General features: G+C 32.7%; 4 protein-coding genes across 5 annotated transcripts in view; 1 reads left to right on the top strand and 3 right to left on the bottom strand.

The window, feature by feature from the left end:
• Positions 1-3,976, bottom strand: part of LOC129788002 (G protein alpha o subunit) — a 64,741-nt gene extending 60,765 nt beyond the window's left edge. Inside the window, exons 1-2 of one of the 2 annotated variants that reach the window (XM_055823951.1) lie at positions 3,705-3,976; positions 1,574-1,903 (exon numbers count right to left, since the gene is read on the bottom strand). In XM_055823951.1, coding sequence (XP_055679926.1) covers positions 1,574-1,691 — 118 coding nt within the window. In that variant the 5' untranslated portion in view covers positions 1,692-1,903; positions 3,705-3,976. The remainder of the gene's footprint in view (positions 1-1,573; positions 1,904-3,704) is intronic. The other variant, XM_055823952.1, reaches the window with a different exon arrangement.
• LOC129787983 (protein Peter pan) overlaps positions 1-23,769 on the bottom strand; it is a 1,185,971-nt gene that overhangs the window by 755,012 nt on the left and 407,190 nt on the right. The window lies entirely within an intron of this gene.
• LOC129787980 (L-dopachrome tautomerase yellow-f2-like) overlaps positions 1-23,769 on the top strand; it is a 1,067,766-nt gene that overhangs the window by 636,807 nt on the left and 407,190 nt on the right. The gene's annotated exons all lie outside the window — the stretch shown is intronic.
• LOC129787961 (ran-binding protein 9) lies at positions 7,183-23,540 on the bottom strand. Its single transcript, XM_055823854.1, has 10 exons — positions 23,204-23,540; positions 12,600-12,764; positions 11,505-11,880; positions 11,308-11,420; positions 10,862-11,234; positions 10,651-10,796; positions 10,491-10,556; positions 8,094-8,233; positions 7,906-8,017; positions 7,183-7,839 (listed from the first exon to the last, which is right to left on the bottom strand). Exons 1-10 carry the CDS (start codon positions 23,379-23,381, stop codon positions 7,709-7,711), a joined length of 1,800 nt encoding a protein of 599 aa, XP_055679829.1. The 5' UTR covers positions 23,382-23,540; the 3' UTR covers positions 7,183-7,708.

Here is a 23,769-nt window from a genome sequence, read left to right as displayed (position 1 = left end):
ATATAATTTGCCCCATAGATAAGCGCACGTAGTAATTATCGCCGGTTGACGTTCCTCTGTGCAATTTCCGCTTCACCGGATTTATCAACCAAGTGAATCTCATCAGTGGGGTTAAATCAATTTTTTTACCTGGATTTATTACAAAGTTACAGTGTCTCTAACCAAAAGTAAAAGATTAGTTGGATGAAATGTTCGTTGAACTGAAAGTTTATTTTAATTTTTTTAAGGGAAAATAAACAAATTGACCAAATTCGTTTATTCGATCTTATCACGTTAATAGAATTAAAGCAATTGACGCTCAATATTTTCTGTCTTAATTAAAGAGTTTTAATCGCTCAGAGGTGTCAGAAATTCTTTCCTTTATTTTTATAGAGAAGAAAATTAACAAAATTCGGTTTAAAAACAATTATTTAGTTATTAGATTTCTGGTATTCTATGAAAAATCTTATAAAAATTTGAAAAGAAAGATCCTTTCTCACTGTTTTCATCGATTTTTCCTAGAATACCAAAAATCTTAAAACTAATATTTAAAGAATCTGTACAGCTTTTACACTACGAGGTTGATTCTGCCAAAATTCTTTTCTTTTCTTGTCTAACAATTTGTTAGTTACATATAAGATTTTTATTACTTAATAGAAAAATTAATTTTCCAGATTTTTTTATTGATACTTCTGTAGGGGAGACCGGGGTTAAAAAAGTCACTTAAGGGTTTAGAAAAGGCTCAGAATATTATATTTCCCTAATAAATAAAGCGAAATGTATAGCTAATTTCTTTAGTAAATTTACTGCCCTATAACTCTTTCTCAGATCTTTTTGTTCTATCTAGCTAGGAAATATGATATTTTAAGTTTTTTTTCAAACCCTTAAGTGACTGTATTAGCCCCGCCCTCCCCTATAATTTTCTAGAACTATTAATCCTTCGGTTTCTTTATAAAATAACAGCAGAATAATTTTAAAATACTAGCAATCAAAATCTTACAATAAGATTTAGGCTGTAAGAAAAGAAAATTAAAGAATTTTAACAGATTCAAGCTCAATTTTTTCAAAAGTCCCAAAGTTTATCCAAAACTTTAATAAAATACTCACGAATTTACAACACAACCCTATATTAAAATTGTATGTATGAATAGCTGTGGCAGTTGGACATTATTCCAAGAAATTTCCATGAGAATATTTTAATAATATTAAAAGAAAAAGTTTGAATTATTGCTCCTTTAAAAAAATGAAAAAACTACATATAAAGATGGGTACTAAAAACGCATAACGTTCGATAAGCTTTCTTTTTTGATGTCACGAGTGAGATATATATTTTCTTATTACTTTTATAACAAAGAAAATCCCACATTGTCATAATTCTCAATATATGTGCTCGTATATGAGAACGAATAAATTCCTTTATTCATCCTCAAGTTGGAAATTGAGTTACTAAATTGAATATTTTCATGACTCTAAGATCATTTTTTCTTCTTCTTCATCTTGGCCTTTAAAAAAATTTCATAATAATGGAGAATTTTTCTCTTCATGGCATTAAAACAGGTGCATGCATAAAAGTTTTTTTTTTGGCAAAACTCACCGAGAAGAAGCAGCTTAATATCCTTGGCCGCCTGGATGCCATCCTCCTTGAGATTCTTCTCAATTTGCTTGGATCTCGCTATAGCTGCTCGCTCCTCCGCCGACGAAGTGCATCCCATTTTTGAAAACGTGATTGATGATTTCCAATTCAAGGGCACACACGAAAAAATCTCTTGTTTTCCTTAGAGATTTTTAGTATTCAATTAATGCCACTTTGTGACGTTCTCGCCAAACAGATAATTATAACACACACTTCACGCAATCACACTTTTCCTCTCTCTTCTCTTCTTTTTTTCTCTCTCCTGCCTTCGAGGCCCAAATTAGCGGCTACCTGGGAATTGGTGGAAGATATATATACGTTGATTTGCATCAGATATATGGATACATTATGTGTGTACATTTAGAGGGTTTGTTCAAGTTCATTGTATGGCTTTTATGTCGGCATGTCGGCCAAGGAATGCGATAGATTTGAGGGAGTTTGAATTGACATTCTTTTTAGCATAATGTAACATGTTAATAAATTTGGGTTTTTTTTTAATTAGATGTACCTGAACTTTTCCCACAATGAAAGGAGAAAAGAATATTCTTTAAATGTGTAAAGAACGATTCTTTAGAACGTCTAAAGAATTTAAAATTGTTATAGATCGTATCGGAGACTCTTAATTTTTATCAGAATCTATGAATTATTAAAAAAAAAACTAAAGGAAATCTAAAAAAATCTTTCTTTAATCCAAAAGATTGAAAGTTTAGCCAGTTTGCTTAAATTTTTATGATAGCCACAATAAAAGGAGTACCTAAATATACCTACATACATACTTAAGTAAATCATTTATAGAACCAACGATTTAATACTAGATTTTAATAATTATTTAGTTATTTGAAAGGAAGAAAGGTAATATTTAGAATTTAAATATTAATTTTAAAATATAAAAATTATAATAAAAGATATTTTAGAATTTTTAGTATAAATTTCAAAGATTTCAAGGGTTTAAATAATGAGAATCCAAACTCGTTCCAATGAGGGACTTTGCCTCTTTTACTAAAGAAGGTTAAGTGAAAGCTTTCGTAACAAATTTTCTGTTAAGGAAATGTTAACTCCTTATCAACCTCCCAACCGGGGAGTACCGGAACCTTCTTCATCTGGCTTCTAGCTAAAGCCTGCCCAACATGGGTAACCCTTGTGGTATAGCCTTTTAGTTTCAAACAAGGCACGCAAGCCAAAACACCAACGACATGGTGAGATTCATTGTTGGGACAGGTAGAGATATAGCCACTTGAAATTTGCTTTCAAAAATACACCATTTTTGCTTGCCCGGAAACTTTTTGAGGGTAGTGTATATACTGTTTCGATCTGAAACTTAAATCTGGACTTAAAAAGAAATTTTGAAATAAGAGAAAAAAACATAGTCAAGCCTTAAATATTATTTATTTTATTTAAAAGAAAATCATTTTCTCCACCAATTCTTTGGAATTATATTTGATTTTAATTAAAAAGGGCATTAGATAGATAGATAGATAGATAGATAGATAGATAGATAGATATTTTATTTAATTTTTTTTTATTATCTTTGTACATTTTATCGTATAATTTTGAGCACTCTCATGAGTGTCATTTAATTAGAATTTTTAAAAAAGTTTTCACATTTAATTAGAAATTAACTCCCATCACAGATTCTGTCTAAAAATAATAAAGGTATACTCATAAAAAATGAAAAATAAAAATAAATAACTAAATTGCTGATTTAATGAATTCTGCGAAAACAGTTTTGATCAATTCGCAGAATTGTATTAAAATATTTACACAGGTAGGTATCCAATTTTAACAACATCCTCAAATGTGACTACAACACCTATAATTATCCTGCAGGATAAATACGACACGCGGGACTTATCAACCCCCTCCCCACCCCCAAAAACGTTTTATCCTCTCAAACAACTTTTCCAGCACATCCGTGAAAAACCTCCCGCATGTTTCCCCGAAGCGCCACATGAGGGCACTACAAGCGGCATCCGGAGAGGGTGGGAAAAAATCTTCTGTCAAACTCCTTCCGCCCTTGATGCAATTTTCCACCCAAATCTTCGCAAAGCACCCCCGCCGGTCATCCCAAATGCCACCCTTCACTTGATTTTACCTCAAAACACCCCCAGATGTGGAAAATCCCGGGAAATGGGCAATCTATCTGATTTTTCCTGATCAATCTGCGGAAGAATTTTCCGGGCGACTTTTCACACACCCCTCGGCAACTAATGCAAATCAATCACGCTGGAACGCACAATGTTGCAATAGGAATTATTTTTTTAACGGAAAAATGGCTATTTGCACGGGTTTTCCACACAAAATTCACACACGAATTTTTATCAGGCGAATCTCCATTTTTCTTCGGTGACACTGCTGTCAAATCTTAAGGGCCGTTGGTGTTTTTCACCATTTGAACGATGTGTTTGAAAAACGGTGTAACGTTCTTCTAAGATTAACGGAAAGGTAGACGCTTCAGTGTGGTTTGATGGGAAAGTTTCGTACAAGTTACATGAAATTTTGAATTTTTCCGAGAAAATTCTGAATTTAAAAATTTTCGGAATTTTCTAAGAAATTTTCAGGAGTTTTACTGGCGGGAATTTTGAAAAATTTGTACTAACTATGCCAATCGACGCTTCCTGGGGCTGTATTCTCTAAGAGTGAAAAACTCTCGTGATAAACTCCCAAAGGCTTTTTGCAAGTAAAATGTGAGGAAAACTTCACGTGAGCATGATCCTCTAAGAAAAATTATGCATCCGTGATAAGCTCCTGTAAGATTTTCCTGGTTTTCATGTTTCTTTTAAAGCGCTAAAGCCTTCAGGAGTTTATCACGGGAGTTTTTCACTCTTAGAGAATTCATGCCCTGGAGCTGTATTCTCTAAGAGTGAAAAACTCTCGTGATAAACTCCTGAAAGATTTTCGCGGAGAAAAAATGAGGAAAACTTCCCGTGAGCTTGATCCTTTAAGAAAAATAATGTATCCGTGATAAACTCCCGTAATATTTTTCCGGTTCTCACGTTTCTTTTAGAGCGCTAAAGCCTTCAGGAGTTTATCACGGGAGTTTTTCACTCTTAGAGAATTCATGCCCTGGTTATAAAAATCACAGTTTTCCCGCAAAATTCAGCGAAAAATGCGAGAAAACTGCGAAAAACTATCCTCTTAGTATGTTGTGGAAGATGTTGTGCAAAGAAAGGAATTGCGGTGAACATTTAGAGCGTCAAATTAAAAAAAAATTAAAAATCTTTAATTGAATTTTAAATGATTCTTTTATTTGTATCAAACCACATTTAAATAATTTTCCTCAATATCTTGTTTGAATAGTATTTTTTTTGCTTTCTTTTTTTTATGCATTTTCTTTTATGTAACACGTATGATTTTTTCTCTCTCTAATTACATTTTTCTTCTCTTTTTTTTCTCCTTACTGCTATCATCAAAATTTTTTAATTATTAATTATGTTTTCTTCTGTTTAATAGTTAGTAAATATATATATTTATAATGTACTTAATTGAAATTTTATCGAGGTGTATTACATTTACAAGCTACAAACCGTCGATTTATCGCACCTTATGATAAAATAACGTTAATTTTCTCTGCTAATTTTCTCATCATCTCTAAAATATGTTTTTTTTTAATGTTTGTTCCTTAATATTTTACCAAGTGTTCTTTATCTTTTTAAATATGTTTTTTAATCTTTTCTATATTTACTGCAGTTTTTTTTTTCATCTTAATGTACTTCATCTTTGTAATTGTTTAAAAAATAAGACAGTGATTTTTAACACTAGACTCTTGATTTTATTTCTTGTTTTCTCAACACTTTAGGAAGCGAAATTATCTCTGTGGTCGTGGGATTTCCTTTATTTTTACAAACTCTTTAACCAGTTTCTGCTAAAATAGTTTTCCTCCTCCTTCTATTCTTTGCAAGTTTTTTTTTCTCTTAAGTTTTGATACCTTCCTGGCAGTAAAATATACTTTTTTTTTCTTTTTCTTTACAAGGCTTTATTCCAGAAGAAAATTCTTTTTTGTTGTAGCTAATAAAACAAACTATTTAATAACGTCTAATTTTAGTAAATTTTGTCAATTTTATTCTTCGAGTTTTTCTTATACCACGATAGTTTTTTTTTTAATTAAAAAAAAAAGAAAATAATTTAGTAAGAGCCGAAAAGAGTTTCAAAAAAAAGTTATTGAAAGAATTGAGACGGAACTGAAGAGACTCCGCCCCCACCAATTGAAGGAGGGGGGTGGGGAGAATAAATAAATACAAAAGCAGATAAAATTTTCAATTTATATTGCAAGAAAAAAATCAATAAAAGTATATACAATTTCACTCTTTAGAAAAAAATGGTTTAAATGACTGAAGGAATCAGTTACGATCTTCCATTATTTGAATTGGTCAAAACGACCAAAGTATTTCAGCAGCACTCACACAATGGCTCTGAACAAACGGAGGTGAATTTAGGTTGCCGTCTTCGCAGGGAGCATTTTTTTGACACTTGGGGGAGGATTTTTTGCGTCAACATAACCTCAAAGAAATTTTTTTTATGCAAAAACAAGTGAAAAGTGTGGCAAAAAATGCATTGCAGTGCCCCCGGGGAGCTTCCCTTATGCTCTTAAAACATTTTTCAGGCGAAAATTTGCATAATTCCGAATTTTTTATGGCATGTTAAATTGAGGTTATGTTAGTTGGAGGATTTTTTCCGGACGATAATTTGCCTCACTCAATTGAATATAAAACATTATTGGGCAACCCCTGGGGATTTTCCATTGCATTTTATATCCTTCATTTCTCACTTTTTGGCACAAAAAATTATTTTTGAGTATTTTTTTGTCCAAGTGGAAAATTTACCTCTAGTGAAACTTCAGTTGAATGAGGCATATTTCGTGTTCGGAGAAAATTCTCCACCAAAAAGATCAAAAATTGTGCAAAGCGCCTGAAAAATCCATTACGAGCATAAGGGAAGCCCCCCAGGGGCACTGCAATGCATTTTTCCCACATTTTTCACTTTTTTTTGCACAAAAATTGTTTTGAGGTTATGTTGGCGGGAAAAATCTTCCCCCAAGTGTCAAAAAATGCTCCCCGCGAAGACGTCAACCAAAATTCACCTTCATCTGTTCAGAGCTAATTTGATTTAATAACTGAATTATTTTGTCAATTTTACTGAAGTTTTTCAGTCTTTTTAACCAATTCAAATGATGAAAGACTGTAACTGATTACCTCAGTCATTTAAACCATTTTCTTTTAAAGAGTATTGAAGTTTTATTTTACATTATTAATCTTCGATAATTTTTTTTTTCATTAAACACAAAGAGAAAAAATTGCGAACAAGCTTTGTCCTTAAATTGGAAACTTTTCTATTTAATATTCTTATTTTTTTTCCACTGAAATCTCAATTAATTATCGCGCAAGAACTTTCACTACGACAATCTACACATTTCCGCAACATTTCTTTTAAACCCCTTTTTTTTACTTAATTCCTACACTACGATTTTTTCTTCCTTCCTCCCCCGCACCACACAACTTTGCCAAGAAGAATTCAAACAACAACAAAAAAGATAGTTTGGGGGTTTTCTTTTCAGGTGAAAAAAAAAGAAAGAATGGGCTTAGAACGCAAAATGTATTTTTTCTCATTAAAAATTACAGCAAATTTTATCATTCCAAAAAAAAAGTAAACTCATATAAAACATTTTTAAATCTTAAACCAAATAATTTTAAACCGAATTTTAATCTCCAAAAAAAAGAGTAAAGAAATATTTGGGACATCATTCGCACTGAACATAAAAATTTAAATTGATATTCACTATTTTATCCATTTGTTGGGTTTTTTCTTTTCTTTTTTTTTTAAATATTGTATTTTATAGATTATTTTTTCTTCTGTTATTTATATAGAATCTCTTTTTTATTAATTGTGTTTCTCTATGTGTTTGTTTTTTTTCTTTTATCCTTTTTTTCATCCGTTCGTGTCTTCATCGTGTCTCCAGCCTTTCTCCCCACTTCGATCTCAAGTTAACATATTTTTTTTTTATAATGAGTGGTAATTCTTCCCGATTTTTTTCTGCATCGAAACTTAGATGTTCATAAAAATAGAAAAAATTATGTCGGAGATCGTTTTTTTTGGAGTTGGTCAGTGATAGCTAATGACATCGTCGACAAACGCACATGCCCCAAGACCCGATTTTGCCATTAGATTCCGCAATTCATACCCGTGTGCCACGCAAACGGCCAGAGGTGAATTCCACGGGTAGTTCATAGATTCTAAAAAGACAAAAAAAAATTAATTGATCAGTTTGATCAGCTAAATAAATAAACAAAAAAACTCACCTAGTATGGCAGAATTGAGTGCGGCACAGACTGATTCTCGTCGCGACGGACACAATTGCCACCCAAGCGGACTCGACCATGGATTCGAATACGCCAGTAAACTAAATGCGTCCTAAAATACACAAAAATTTAAATTTTTTAGAAAATAAATTTAAAAAAAAAAGAAATAATTCAGCAGAGAAACAAACCTCTAGCATTTTTCGATTATCCTCATTGGGTCCATTCTCCTTCTCCAGTCTCTGACTCATTTGAGACAACTCCCGACCGAATTCTAGCATCCTCTCGACACCAGATTTGCTCGACTTATTGCTAACGGCACTATCAACATCTGCAAGGATGATTTCTTAGTTAGGAAATCCTTAAGTCTTTCTTAAACTTTTATTTTACTGAATTTATGGAATTCTAACAGTTGACGTTTTCCCTTTAAACTGTTGACGTTTATTGTCTATCATTTTTGATATCTTTCTTCTAACGTTTGATGTTTCTTTTGAAATGTTTAACGTTTCTTTTTGAGCATTATTATTTTCTATCGTTTGACGTTAATATTTTTAAAGTTTGATCATGATTTTTCAACGTTTGAGGTTTCATTGCAATCTTTTCTTTTTTTCCTTATCTAAAGATCAACGTATTTTCTTTCTAACGTTCGATATTCTCTTTTCTAACATCTGATGTTTACTTTTTAACGTATAACGTTTTCTTATAATTTATTCTCATATTTTTATTGTTTATTTTTTTTAAAGTTTGACATTTCTTTTCTAACGAATGACATTTAATCCTTTCGAGTCTGCATTTTTTAACACATATTCATTCAGTTGAAGCACTCAGAAGACATTTCTCATTCAGAAAGTCTTCTTTGGCATATTCTATATAAATTTTGAAAAATAATTAAAAATAATTTAAAATAGATATAATAAAACGTTTCACGATTCAGTCAGCGTATGGACGCGAAAGAGGTTTCATTGAGAGTAGTTCTCTCCATTGCAATCCCTTTAATCATATTCGATGTTCTATTTTCTTTTTTTTTCTACCATTTAATTTTCCATTTAAAAACGTTAAAAATTTCCTTTTCTAGAGTATATTTTTCAACGTTTTATGTTCCCTTTTAGAACGTTCAATGCTCCCTATTCCAACGTTCAGCATTCCTTTTTTTCAAACTCAATGAACTCAACTCCAATGAACTAATTCAATGTAAAATTTACAATTTTACATAGAAATCTTCTCAATATAAATATTTCATTGAGTTCTTTTATAGAGAAATTGCACAAGTTTCCCCACACAAAATTCTCCCAAAAACTGATTTAATATTTATGTGCAATTTTATTCAATTTATTCTCTGCATCTTGCCGCACAAGTTTCATTTTGGCAAGAATTTAATTATATTAGTCAAATACAGAAGGGAGTGAAGTTAATTAAATCATTTGAAGAGGTTTGATTTTAAAAACGCAAATAAGAAGTTCTTGAAGTTCAATCTTTGATGGAAATTTTAGGGGTTTATTTTTTTAATTTTTGGTATAAATTCTTGAGATTTTTTGTCAAAAAAAGTTCCAGTTTTGAACTCATTTATCTGATAAAAATTAAGAGACTTTTAACTTCAAGTTTTTTCTTGAAATGTCAAACAAAATTCAAATGTCAAAGCAAAATTCTAGGTTTTAGCATTCTAAAATCCTAGATATTAGGACCTCTATAAAACTCAAATCTAGGCTTAATTTGATCAAGTGAAAAGAAAAATTGTTAAAAAGCAAAAATTCTAAAACAAATCGATTGATTTCATTCAAATTAAGCTAAAATTCAAAACTTTCGATACTCCCTATAAATGTCCTGAACATTTAAACTTCGAAAAACCACCGCAAAGGGTCCTTTAAATCCTTTAATGATTTAAATTCTTTTAATGGTTTTCTTTAAATTAATAAATCAAAAAAGCTAATCAATTTGCGCGAAATTACCCCTTCTCCTTGGCAACATTTTATGTGTTTTATGTTTCACAAAACTATTTGCCCTTTCCCCATAAATCATTTAAAGAGAAAAAAAATTAATTTCCATTGCAATTTCTCACATAAATTTTCATGTACTGCCCCGGAATGATATTCAAAGAATTTTTCATGCAATAAAATAAACTTTTTCCTCTCAATCAATCTTTAAAGGTCTCGTTGAGAAATTCTAATTGAAAAATCTCAAATAGTTTGATTGAATTGAAATGAAAACTCAATAAAAATTAGGGGAACATGGCTCAATTCGGACCTCTTAAGGCCTTTTTCAATCTGTTATTACTTGAAACTGATAAAACTTTAAATGCAAAAAGTTATGGAGGATGAAACTAATGTTGACGCAAATTTACTTTTTTGTGACTCAAAAAACGACTATTTGCGACTCAATCTCCTTATTCAGACTCAGTTTTTGCCTAATGTTGACTCAATTTTTAACTAATGTTGATTCAAGTAGTCTTTCTTTGAGTCGCAATTAGACGAAACCTTTAAGAATATTGCTTTTTATTTTATATTATTTTTCTCACTCTGCGTGAGCCTTTTAAGGTCCAAATTGGTCCACATTCCCCTATGAATTTCAATATATTCTTTTTTCATTCTTACCCATTTTCTCATCGCCGTCTATTGAGTCGTTTATATTGTCTGAAGTACCATTTTTATAACTATTACCTGCAGCAAAAAAAAAAGAAGAGGAAAAAATTGTTAATAAATCTGCATTTTAGGAGTTTCTTCTTCTCTTTTCTTTTTGGTTTTATTCCCTCACCATTGGCAATATGGCCATTCTCCATTTCGACATCATTGCAATAGTCACTGGAGGTGTGTGAATTTATTTGGTTGTTTATCTCCACGTGATTGAGATGAGCATCAGTCATATTGTTGTTACTTGGAGTGTAATTTGAACTACTATTGCTGTTCCGGAAGATATCGCATTTAGTTTAGTTTTAAGGACACAAAGAGATTTCTTTTCAACTCACCTTGTTACGCTGCTTGTCTTCCCGTCGTGATTGTCGGTGGCAATTTCCTCGGATATCAGTGTATTTGTTGTGGTGGTGGTCCCATTGCTCTGGGTAGCACCTGTTGCCGCCCCCACGGACACCGTCGCCCCATTCTGGTATGCCTTTGTGGACTGAATCACCGACGTCTGCACCGGGCTCGTTCGCGAAGACGCCGATGCGGACGACGCAAGGGAGGGACCATCGAAATCACATCCATTTACCATCTCAATAAATTGCCGACACTTTAGCATAAACATGAGATTTTGGTTACTCTCTAACAGGCCCGGATATGAACGCATTGTCTGCTCAATTGCATTCCCCATCCGACCCGACATGATTAGCTTAAGGATTTCTGAGGAAGAAAAAAGTAATAAATTGTTTTAAAAAAAATCTCTCAGAATTATCCTTTTAATTTCAAAACTAACTCTGCCGATTTTTCACAGATTGCATATCTTCTTTGCAGGATTGTCCCGTGGCTTTGGCGAATGCCTCTGCTGTTGCGCTGTAGCCATGGTGAATGAGATACGATTGCACCATACTACAGACACAAAAAAGAAAAGAAAATTCAATGAAATCTCCCTTCAAACTTCCCAGAAGAAAAAAAAAGGAGGATCAAACTCACTCGTGCAGGATTGTCGTCCAATCACCCTGATCCGCGGGCAATGGGAACGAATAAATGGAAGCTTTTGTGGCAGCTCTGAGCTCTTTGTGCATATCTTCGATGTCAAATTTAAAAGGTTCCTGCCCAAAGTTGGCATCAACCACCTCACCGGGTGTCTGAAGGCCCACAGTGGGATACAATTTTGCCGGCAGGTCCCTGAATGCTATGCCAAGGTGGTGACCATTCTTTGTGTAGAAGCACGTGTTATCCACCAAATTCACCCCACAACCAATTATATCGCCCGTCGTGAATGTTGGCCCATATGGCTTACCAGCTCCAGACGATGAAAAGGAATTACCGTCGTCCCCATGATATCCGTACGACTGCTTATCCCATCCTTTTTTTGAGATTAAATAAAATACTCTCACAAATTTAATTCACGAAAATATTTCTTTTTTTATATTCGAAAATTCAAAATGTTTGTCTAAAAATTATATTTTTTTAACGACTCAATAAATTTGCATTATTTCTGCCTTGAATGTGGTGAATGTGGGTGTGATCTATCGAATATTTCAATTATTTTAACGAATGATCCGAATCTTAACGAATAATCCGAATCTTATCGAATAATCTGATTCTTGTCAAATTTTTACTCCGAATTTTCACAAATAATCCAAATCTTCACGAATTTTCCTGGAAAATAACTTAACGAATTATCCGAAACTCGACAAATAATCTGAATATGGACGAATAATCTGAATATTGACATATCTTAGCTAATCATCCGAATCTTAACGAATACTCCGAATCTTATCGAATAATCTGATTCTTGTCAAGTTAATACTCCGAATGTTCACAAATAATCCAAATCTTCACGAATTTTCCTGGAAAATAACTTAACGAATCATCCGAAACTTGACGAATTTTCCGAATAATCTGAATATTGACATATCTTAGCTAATCATCTGAATTTTGACGAATAGTCCGAATTTTCTTGACAAAAATCCGAATCTTGACGAATTTTTGAAAATCATCCAAATTTTTAATAAAAAAAATTCCGAAGATTTTCATTCAGATAAATACCCCTTGAAAAAAATAAAAAATATTTTTTTTTACCTGGAAGTCGATTCATTTTGAAGTTCTGCGCCGTCAATCCAATCCCCATATAACCATCGCGTCCCTTTGATATTATTTTCACTTCAAAGTAGTACAGCCCACATGTGGCTGGTATTGGATGGGCTGTTCGCACTGAAGCTGCATCATTGTGTGACTTCCCAATTCCTGTCAAAACAACAAATTTTAATAAAATACTTCTTTTTAAGTTTTGGCAAATTCTTGGACAAGACATGATGGGGAATAAATTAATGAATTATTTCACAGGAGGAATCATCCATCTCTTAACACACACACAAAGAGCATCCATAATACATATTTTTGAGTCTGTGTCTCTCTATTTTGCACTCCCTTCAGCCACTCAAGTTCATTAACCCTCTCTCATCAAAATGGTCACACAACTCAAATGTTTTATTCGATGCATTTAGTGATGATTTATTTAATTTTATTTTCTTATCTTTGTTGTTTCTGATTTCTGTTGATTTCTTATTTGAATTTTATTAATTTTTTTTTATTTGTAGGAAATATTTTATTTTGTATGCAGAGACGAAAATGAGAGATTGAAAGGACTTTATTCATTTCTGTACGGCAGAACACATTCTTTAAAGAAATAATCAGGATAAATTTCATATTTTAAAACAATAACAAAAGAATAAAAAAAAATGCCTGAAACCTTTCAATTTATCTTGGAAGCAGTTGGAAAAAAATGGTGAAAATTAGCTTAAAAACATAATTAATGATGTCACTATTTTATTTTTTTCTCACAAGAAATTAAACATTCATTCTAAAGTTTTGTGGATAATTTTTCCATCTTATTTTTTAAGCTTCAAAGAGTTCATTGAAAAGACCAAAAAATATAAAAATGACGTCATTATTAACATTTTTTGATAAATTTTTACTGAATTTTCTTAGCGGATTCAAGTTGTTTAGAAGTTTTTTTTGGCAACTTCTAATCTTTTTTTTCTTTATAAGATTTTACGCATGTCTCGATTTTTTCCTCGAACAGGAGTATGACTCATATTGTAGCGAATAAAATCCTTTTAGAATATTACGAATATTCTTCAAATAATGAAAATAATACGAATAATATTCAAAGTATGAGAATATTCTCAGTATTCTTAAAGTATTTTGCAAATTCACGTGTTTTGAGTCAATTTTTATTCTTCAATTTTATCCCTTAACCCTATCGCGTCCATTGGGTCTAATTGACTTCAAAATGTCATTTGAGAGCATTTACAGAATTAATTTCGCGTCGCGATAAAATAATTGCATGTTTCAATGTTTCATGCGAACGCGAAAGGGTTAACCCTTTAAAATACTTTTAAATCGAAATAAAATATTTAAAAAATAAATAATATTTTTTTGATAAATTCCAATAAATAAATATTATAGAAGAAACTGTGTTAATTTAAAACTTTCAATAAAAATCCTATTTAAAAAACAATTAATTTTAAAAATAACGATTCAATATCTCGTCTTCTAAAGCAAATAGCTCAATCTTCACACTAACAGCAAGAAATCTAATAAGACTCCCCTTCAAAACCAAAAGTTGTTCAAGAAAATCTTCTCATCTTCTCAATAATCCACCCAAAGTTTACAGAATAAAAGAAAATAGAAATTCTTGAAAATAATAAATGAGATAAATAAAAATATATTCAAAAACATTACACACTGTGCTTCTTCTTAATCTTGACCACAGCTAACAATAAAAGAAAAATCATAAACATTCAAACTACTGCCAGAGCTACAAACAACATAAAAGTCACAATAAATGCAATTTCATCAGTAATTAGACCAAAATAGAGAGATGACAGTGAAGTGTAGCAGCAGCAGCGAAAAAAAAAGAGCTCAAGCTAAGCAGAAATTCCTCTGACCATGACCCACTCTTGGGGTCTCTCTCTCACTTGTTTCACTCTCCCATCATAGTCTTGGCGTGAACAACAACAACAACAAAAGTCATTGAATTGATTGTTAGAGGATCTTTCTTAACGTTGCACGTCGATCCCTCACAGGAAGATCACAAAGCTCTTTAGCAAAATATAATAAATTTGCAAAAATCATCCATGGAGGAACGGTGAAAGAAGATCCCGAGCAGCTGGAAGTGCATCAACATGAGATCTAAAACTACAAATTACAACACTCACAGCTTAGCCGTGGAGTTGTGCTCTTCTTTCTCACTGTCATATTTATCATTGCTTACAATGCTCAGTGTTTTCCTATGGATAGCAATTTAATAGAACTTGAGCGAATCTTGAGCTTATTTTTTTTACTCTTTTTTTTTCTTTTGTGCCATACTTTATCTCTCCTCTCATTGCTCTGTGTGTCTCTCATCTCATATCCCAACTGGCCTTTAGCCACTACTATACAAAACACACTCACAACGCACAGCCAAGTTAACTTTGTTACGAAGAAGCACAATCTCCCCAACAAAGGTGAATTTTGCGCGAGATTTTATTTTATTTTTTTGCCTCTCTTCTCTATCTTTCTCTCTATTTTGTCTCCCCATTTCACCCACAGCATCCGCAAGATGAAGAAAAAAATGTAGGGTGAACCATTCAATGCCCTTCAGCTGTAGTACGCCAGAGCATTGAGAACCGTTTGCCCTAAATCTTCCCCATTTTATTCACCACGAAACGCCTAAAGTCACCCACGCATGATTGTAAGTGTTCTAAAGCACAATATTTTTTTTCCAACTCGCTTTTCATGTGATTGTTCAGAATAATTGAAGTCAGTTGAGCATGTCATTTAGTTTAAGGTTGATATTCTCTTTCGGATCATTTTCAACTAAACACGAAGCTTCAGCGAATTTCGAATGCGTTCTCTATTCTCGTTTAATTTGCAAAGTATTTTGATCATTTCCGTTTTGTTTTTTTTTTCCTAATGTTTGTTCCTTGGGCATTTTATATTGTTTTTAAATGCTTTTCTTGATTCTCAATTAAATACAGTCGTGGAAAAAATAATAGAAGTTTTTTTTTAGTTCCTGTCAAGAATCTTGTAAGGAACTTCCGGAATCTTTAGTACTTTTTCCAAGGAATAATTCTCATCCAATTTTAGTAAACCTATCTTCCTTGAAAGCTACTTTTATCCTCTTTCCTTCGATGGTAGAGTTATCCAAATCGGATAAACGTTTCGGTTTTGGCAAGAGATTGAATATGATATTAACTTTTTCCCTTCTCTGTAAAGGTTTGCGTAAAATGACTCTCAAAACCGAACCAATTAACCGATTTTGATAAATCTGGTAGTTTCAGAAATCTAATGAATGCAAATAGAGAATTGTAACTTAATAAAATCCAATTGAGAAGAAAAAGAATTTTGTGGGTCATTCTATCCATCTAATGTTACCGAAATTATTAATAAAATCAATTAACTGATTTTGACAAATATTTAGTTGTCAAGATAGAATCCTTAATCAGTTTTAAAAATAATCTGATTGTTTTAGAAAGATAAGTCTAATCTGTTCTTCAATTGGCCGAGAAGGTCCTAATATTTTTATTCCATGACTGTAAGTACTTATCTAAATTTTTATAGTCCTAATAGACTAGACAATATTTTTTTTTTAATTTTGTGGTAATAATTTACTGTAAAATCAAGGAAAAGAATTTCCTTAGATAACGTCTAAAGCTCTTTAAGATGACTTAAGATCTTGAACTGCTAAATTCTGCTTATTTGAAGACATTTTAATATTATTTTCTTAAAATGTAAAAAAAAAGTATTTAGGCTTTGTTGAAAGCTTTCAAATTATAAGAAGTTTCTTCTTAATCGGTAAGTCGTTTACTTGCAACGTCTTTACTTTTTTAATAATTTTCGATTTACGTTACTTCTAGACGCTCTAGTGAAGTCTGACGGAATTTGATATTTTTGTTGGTATAGGATAAATCCTTCCGATTGCGTCTGATATTAATAAAAATAAATTGAGGAAGACGCACGGGAGCGTCGAAAGTTTTGGCCCTAAAATTCAAAGGATGCATGTGGGTTGACCTACCGTTCCTTGGCTGATGCAATCGGAAGGATTTATCCTTCGAGCAATGATTTTTTTTTATATTCTGTTCAAATTAACTTTGCTTAGAAGCTCCACCCTGTCAAGTCAAGTACCGATAGCCAATGAGAACGCATTGTCCGATTTCATTAACCAATCAAACACAGGCTCTTTGACACATCACTTCTTCTTCTTATTTATTTATATTTCATGCGTCAAGTTTGAATTTTTAGCTGATAAAATATTATTCTAAATTGAGATCTTTAAGAAAAAGAAATTTAAACTTATCTGAAAATTAATCCTGATAATTATGGGATAATCCAATACTTAATACAAACCTTCTACACTTTTTATTGATTTACCATTAATTTTTTTTTTACTCAGTAATTTATATAATGAAGGGCTTAAAAGGTAGTTACCCCACCTTTTTTCTATCTACCGGAGATACCTGACATTCAGGTAACTTTCCAAAATTGTCGTGTGTCTATTTAACACCGATCTCCTTGGGAAATTGCAAAAATTCCGGTCATTTGAAGTTTATTGAAATGTAAGAAAGAAATCTTTCCCAATAACCCCAAATAGATCAAAAAATCATGATAAGACTTAATGAGTCCTTAAAAGAAAAATCGATAAGAGAAATAGATAATTTGCTTTGAAGGTAAATTTGCATGTTGAATTGCGTCTCACATTGTGACTTCCTCATGATTAGCAAAAAAGCACGAGTGCAAATCAATTAAAAGTATTAGTATAAACTTTAAATTCCACCCATAGCACAGACACGACACGAGACAGCTCGCCATTTGATGATGTTGCGAGGAATGATATTGTATTTTTATCACTCCAGAAAAGTATTTTCATTGCCTGCAGTTCTTGAGTTGAGAATAGTAATATGAAAAAAGTAAAGAGAAACTGCTTGAAAATGCCTTTTTGCTGGGCATTTAATTTTTAGATGCGATGTGGGGAATCTATTTTGAGAATGGGGCGAGTATTTGTAAACATTTCGAATGATTCGGCCACATCCAATTGCCATTTTTGAGATTAAATTAATCTCCTGGAGATTGAGAGACGTTAAAACATAATCCCCCCACTGATTATGTGTAAGGAGAATTATTTTCTGCAAAACATTCTGCAAATTCTTTTAAATTATGTCTAAATTTTCGGCTGTGGGATTTTTTCTTCAACTTCTTCTTTTTTTTCACTAATTTTTTGTTATTGACGAGGAGACACAAACACACAAAACATCGCGTATATAGCATTATAATTACTCTCTGATGAATGAACTTTGATGACTTTGGTCAACGTTCCCATCTCAATCATCTCTCTCTCTCTGGTGGAGTTTTAACAACACACAAAAAGTCTACATTGGGATCTCTCGCAGAAGTGTTCAGAAATGAGTTGAAAATTTAATAAATTTAAAGACTCATTGACGCCACAAGATCGATTTCTTCATCACACATCCACCCAAAAAAAAACGTGTGTTGAAGCACAACTCTTTGTCGCCTCCGCCATTTGAGGAGTAAACTTGAATTAGATTTGAAGAAACAAACAACAAAAAATCCCACTCATTCCCATCCAAAATACAGAATAAAAAAAGAAGTTTTCAATGAAAATTCTACCACATGGAAGCAATTTAAGCCATTGCCACGAAGAAAATTTCAATGTGCAATTTTCCCAGAGGCATGAATCGGTGGAAATTCACCAGAACATCTCTCTATGTGCGAAGGAACAAAGAGATTTGTTGAATTGAAGAAATTGAAATGAAACCAAGCAGAAAACCCCAAGCATGGAATTTTTGTTGCGGAGGAAGGACACACGAAGATTTTTTGGCCTATGAGCTACCAATGAAGGTTACCAAACAGCCAAAATATCACAACACAGCATAAAAATCTCAAAACATTCGCACGAGACGAAGACCATCCAATTGAGACGTGCTTATGAGATTGATGAATAACATTGCAACACTTCCTCATGCCTCCATTTCTTCATTCTTTTTCCTTCCTTCTGAGAATTTTAAGGATTTTTTGAGGAATTCCCCTGAGTCTTCTGAGAAGACCTAAAGACCCTCCTTCTCCAGAAAACTATACATTTTCCAAGAAACATTTAAATGCAAAAAAAAACCTTTGCAAACACTCCCCTAAATATTTCAAAATTAGAAAGTAATTTAAATAATTATTAATTTAGGAAAGAATTTGCAATAATGAGCATCAATAATAGAAACTTTCTATAATTTATTTTATATATATTTTTTTAACCCTTGGAATGCGGAGCGGGGTCGTTGAACGACCCCAGCGCTATATTTCGTGTTATATCTCCATAAATATATAAGATACCATTCACATCTTTTGGAAATAAGTTCTTTGGTTATCTGAGGAGGTTGTGTAAAAATTTCAGCTCAATCCGACCACCACAAGAAAAGTTATTAAGGAAAATGTAGAAGAAGGGAATTCAAAAATTGGTGTAACGGTCATGCTGCGGAAAATTTTTTAGAGCATAAACAACATAAAACATAATTAGAAGCATGTAAATATGCAAAACAATAAAGAATATTCGAGAAATATTGCCATTTATCACTTTGCGGGAAGTTAGGGGAATGTGGGGAAGAGTGAAAAAAAAATTGCAGTTTCTTGGCAAATTTCTCAAAAAGAAATTGTGAAAAATGATTGAAAAATGTTTTTCCCTAATATCTCCTTCTAAGTATTTTAGGGCGGCGAATTTGTGGTGCAGGGTGCAAGAGGACTATATAAGGAATCTATAGGCACTAACCCGACAACTCCAGGTTGTATAGTTTGGGAGAAAATTGGCCTTCTTTTTGGGGTCGTTCAACGACCCCACCTTCGCATTCTACGTAACTACCAAGGCCTCCGCATTCCAAAGGTTAATAAAGAAAATAACAATTTATTATAATTCTGAAGCTCTATTTACCTGCGCGCATAAAATAGCAATAAATAACACGTTAGTGCGTAAGTTTATTGCGAATTTCATGTGCGTAAGCCTAATTAAAGAGCTATAAGTGAGAATTTCGCGATATTAATCGTAAATACCAACTAATAAAAAAATATATATTTTGCGGAAAAACTTAATTTTCAGGAAATATTGTTATTTTTTAAATTTTATTTTAACGTTATTTTCTGTGCTGAAATTTTTTTTTAGTAATTCAGGGTTAACCCTTTGGGGACCAGTAGACGTTTTAATCCTATAAAAAAATTACTAGAACTATAACGAGTTAACACGCTGAGCAACAACAAATTCTAGGAGTTGTTTTCTTATTGGATTTTAATTGGAAGAACAGTCTATTGGACCCATTAAGGTGTGTAAAAGTCCCTAAGAGGTTAACCAAGAGAGATTTTGAAATAATAAGTGAATAAAGATTTAGAAATTTTTTTTATTAAAGGATGTCATGCACAATACAAGGGCGAAGTACCTAATTGAAGGAAACGCAGAAAACAATTTTAACCCACCCAGTCTTGTAGGGAATCAAAAAAGGATAAAGAATCGCCAAAAATATTCACCATTTTCCACTGGGGTCACAACGAAAAAAGGCAATAAAGTTTTGTAAAAATTCAAAAAAATTAGCCGCCATTCGCCATTTTGTTCATTTCAATGCATGAATCATATGTTTCAATGCTTCGTCATGAGCTTGTCGATGACAGTTTGACATTTCATTTTTTTTTTGGGAGAAAATAAAAAAAATTGCGTATTTTTTAGTTTAATTATCGTGGTAAATGTGTTTTACGTGTTGTTCGAAAGTGATTTTTATGTCTGAATACCTGAAGGATTAATTCCCGCACAGTTTGTGACCGTCTCAGCGAGCACATCTCTCATTACAAAACAAAGCAATCCAAAAAACAATGGTCGTGGATCGTCTTGAAGATGACTTTTTCACGAATTGAGAGATCCTCTGCGCTGGAATCCTTTGCGTTTCACACCACCACGACGGACAAGACGATGGATTGCTGGTTTTGTGATTCCCTGGATGATGTCACGCAAAACCTTTCGATGTATCTTGGCACCACCTTTCCCAATACCTTTTCCACGACCAATGATGTGCTCGCTCAGACGGTCACAAGCTGTGAGGGAATTCATCCTTCAGGTATTCAGATATAAAAATCACTCTTGAACAACACGTAAAACACATTTACTACGATAATTAAACTAAAAAATACGCAATTTTTTTATTTTCTCTCAAAAAAAAAATAAATGAAATGTCAAACTGTCATCGACAAGCTCATATTGACGAAGCATTGAAACATATGCTTCATGCATTGAAATAAACAAAATGGCGAATGGCGGCTAATTTTTTTGAATTTTTACAAAACTTTATTGTCTTTTTTCTCTGTGACCCCAGTGGAAAAAGGTGAATATTTTTGGCGATTCGTTATCCTTTTTTGATTCCCTACAAGACTGGGTGGGTTAAAATTGTTTTCTGCGTTTCCTTCAATTAGGTACTTCGCCCTTGTATTGTGCATGACATCCTTTCTCTTGAGATTTTTTTAAGAATATTAACAAAAATTAAATGAATTTGGAGAATTAACAAAACTGAAACGTTTTCCTGACTAAAAGACCTAATTTACTGTAAAAATGAATTGAAAACACAAAGATTAAAAATAATTTAAATTAAATTTTATTCAATCATTGTCATGCATTTAGATAAAACGTTAATCTAATAATTCTTCTTCATTTCGTAAAGCCCATAAATTCTAATTGCATCCTCAGATAAATCATAAAATAAAATAAAAGATGAATTAAAAAAAAAGAAGAAAAATTTGTATTAAAGAGCTGTGATTGACTCATAAATTCGGGCTGTGTTTTAATTGGCAGCCTAAGTCTAAGGTATCCAGAAGTTCCCAAAGGGTTAATCAACAAAAAGATTTTGAAATAAAAAGCAATTAAAAATGTATGAAAACAAACTTTTTTTAAATATTAGTCTTGAAAGAATTATTACAAAAATAAGACGAAATTGGAATGTATGACCAAAATGAATTGTTTTCTGACCAAAATTGAACATTTTCATTAAAAGACCTAATTTTCTGTAAAAGAAAAATTGCTTTAAAATAAGAAAATAATTTACAAATATTTGTTTAAAAAAACTATTTGTAAAAACAAAGATTTTTAATTAACTGCACTGAAAATAATATTATTCTTTCTCTATGAAAGATAAATCAACAAGAAGAATCAGTATTAAAGAGGAGCTGTGATTGGCTGATAAATTCAGGCAAAGTGTTTTAATTGGCTACACCTCCTTTAAGGGGTAGAGCTTCAGTGCAATGTAAATTCAAACACAGTATCAGCCCAGAGATTTATTTTACAAATAATTTTTAAAGGTTTTTCAAACAATTTTTCATTTAAAAGCAATTTATAAAGAAAATCTTTATTTTTAATAGGTCAATTAACCCAGGTAACCCAAGTTTACCCTACCTAAATACATATTATTCTTTACGATAATCTGGATAAAACTTCAGGTAGATAAACAAAAAACTTATAACAATAAAGACGCAACAAAATCTTTAATAAATCTTTTAATTATTATTCCTGCTAAATCTCATTTTAAAATTAATAAATCTTTTCTTTTCTCCACAAAATTAACACTTGAATGTGCCACAGACGCGGAGACAAAATTATGAAATTCAATACAAACAAAATGACTTCCTGACTGCATTTTAAGCTTTGTTAATCCTCCTTCTGGTTAATCCCAAAACAAATTTTTTTGATAAGAAACTTGTGGATGGAAAGTGATAAATAAGAATATTTTATTATAATATTATTATCACCATTCAAGGAGATAATGAGGAGGAAACTTTTGTTGGGAGACATTGATAAACTAATGAGGAGGTACACAAATTTCCACTATCGGGGTCATTTGCAGTGGAATTTTTTTTTCTCTTCGTACAATTTTCATGTCGGAAATTCCCGTGAAGAGGTCGTGAAAAATTTTTGCACGACATATGGGAAAATTTGCGAGGAGGAAAACCCCTTTTTGAGTCCTTTGGGGAGCATTGAAAATCAATAAACAGGATGGATGGCTGATGGGGGTGGAAGGGGAGGGAGTCAAATGTGAATTTGCACTCTGGCCTTCTTCAAATAAATAAAACGTGAATGAAAAAAAAAAAGAGAGAGGCCCACAAATTTTCCACCCATCCCAGGGGGGCTGTGGGGTGGGGAGAGGGGGGGTCGTTGTGTTGTGCCCCCGGGACGTCATTCAGCTGACGTGCTCCACAAAAAGAGAGACAGACACTTTGAAGGTAGCGAGGACGACAGCAGTTGCAGCAGCAAATATGAGGACAGGTGCATTGTATGGGGGGCCCCATCCGGGAGGTGTGGGAGGGGTGGTGTTTTGAACATCTTGGCTCTTGGGTGACGGCAATGACAGGAAATGGTTGAAAATCAGCTGATGGATCTTTCTATTTACGCACTAAAATTTCTCGTCAGTGAGAAAATTCGCTTTGTCACACAAACACACACAAAGGGGGGAGGAAGAGAAAAAACTCTTTGCGTTTCATGGCTGCAGAACGACACAAAGGCTGGCGAAAAATCGATCTTGTGGGTGAATGTCTGGACATGCTGGGTGGTCAGGGAGTGTGGAAAAGTATCTGGGAGGCGTCTGGGATGGTTTTAGCATGCATTTTTCAATCACCTTTGTAGTGAACACGTAAATTATTTTGGGTCAATCCAATCGTATTGCATTTGTCTTGGCTGCTCCAGCTTCTTGGCAGCGGGGTTTCGTCCTCGTTCACATTCATGTAGAGCAATTTGAATCTATCAATGGGCTGCGCAGATGACTTACTACTCGACTGACTACTCTGCGAATCCATTTTTCCATTTAGTGCACGCAAATTTTCTTCTCACCAATTTATTTTATCTTTCTCCTCAAACACTTTGATTCACTTCGCCATTATTTTTCTTCTTCTTCCTCTTATTTTCACTTTCGCCACAATGGACAGGGTGCGGATGTCCCACAAAGAGATGCACACAGAGGGAATTTTCTCTATTTTCCATTAATGTATCCCGCAATGAGAGTCGAATTTTGGAATTTCCATAAAGATTTTTCTTTTTTCAAAGAGATTTTCCTCAAAGAGCTTCTAAAGAATGACAAAGAGCATGAAAGAGAGAGAAAAATTAAATTTTCTTGTAAATAACAAGAGGACAATATAGGACGTTGTAATGTTTTTATTCCCATATTGAACCTCACAAAAGAAAAGT

Source organism: Lutzomyia longipalpis, chromosome 1 (genome assembly GCF_024334085.1).
Source record: "Lutzomyia longipalpis isolate SR_M1_2022 chromosome 1, ASM2433408v1".
NCBI classification, from domain to species: domain Eukaryota; kingdom Metazoa; phylum Arthropoda; class Insecta; order Diptera; family Psychodidae; genus Lutzomyia; species Lutzomyia longipalpis.
This window is presented reverse-complemented; position numbering and strand designations above follow the sequence as displayed.

Excerpts from the sequence above, each read along its gene's own strand:
- LOC129787961 (XM_055823854.1), bottom strand. The coding sequence starts at position 23,381 with ATGGATTCGCAGAGTAGTCAGTCGAGTAGTAAGTCATCTGCGCAGCCC. Across the intron at positions 11,235-11,307 it reads ATCTGTGAAAAATCGGCAGA|AAATCCTTAAGCTAATCATG; the intron begins GTTAGTTTTGAA and ends TTTCTTCCTCAG. Across the intron at positions 10,557-10,650 it reads GAATGGCCATATTGCCAATG|GTAATAGTTATAAAAATGGT; the intron begins GTGAGGGAATAA and ends TTTTTGCTGCAG.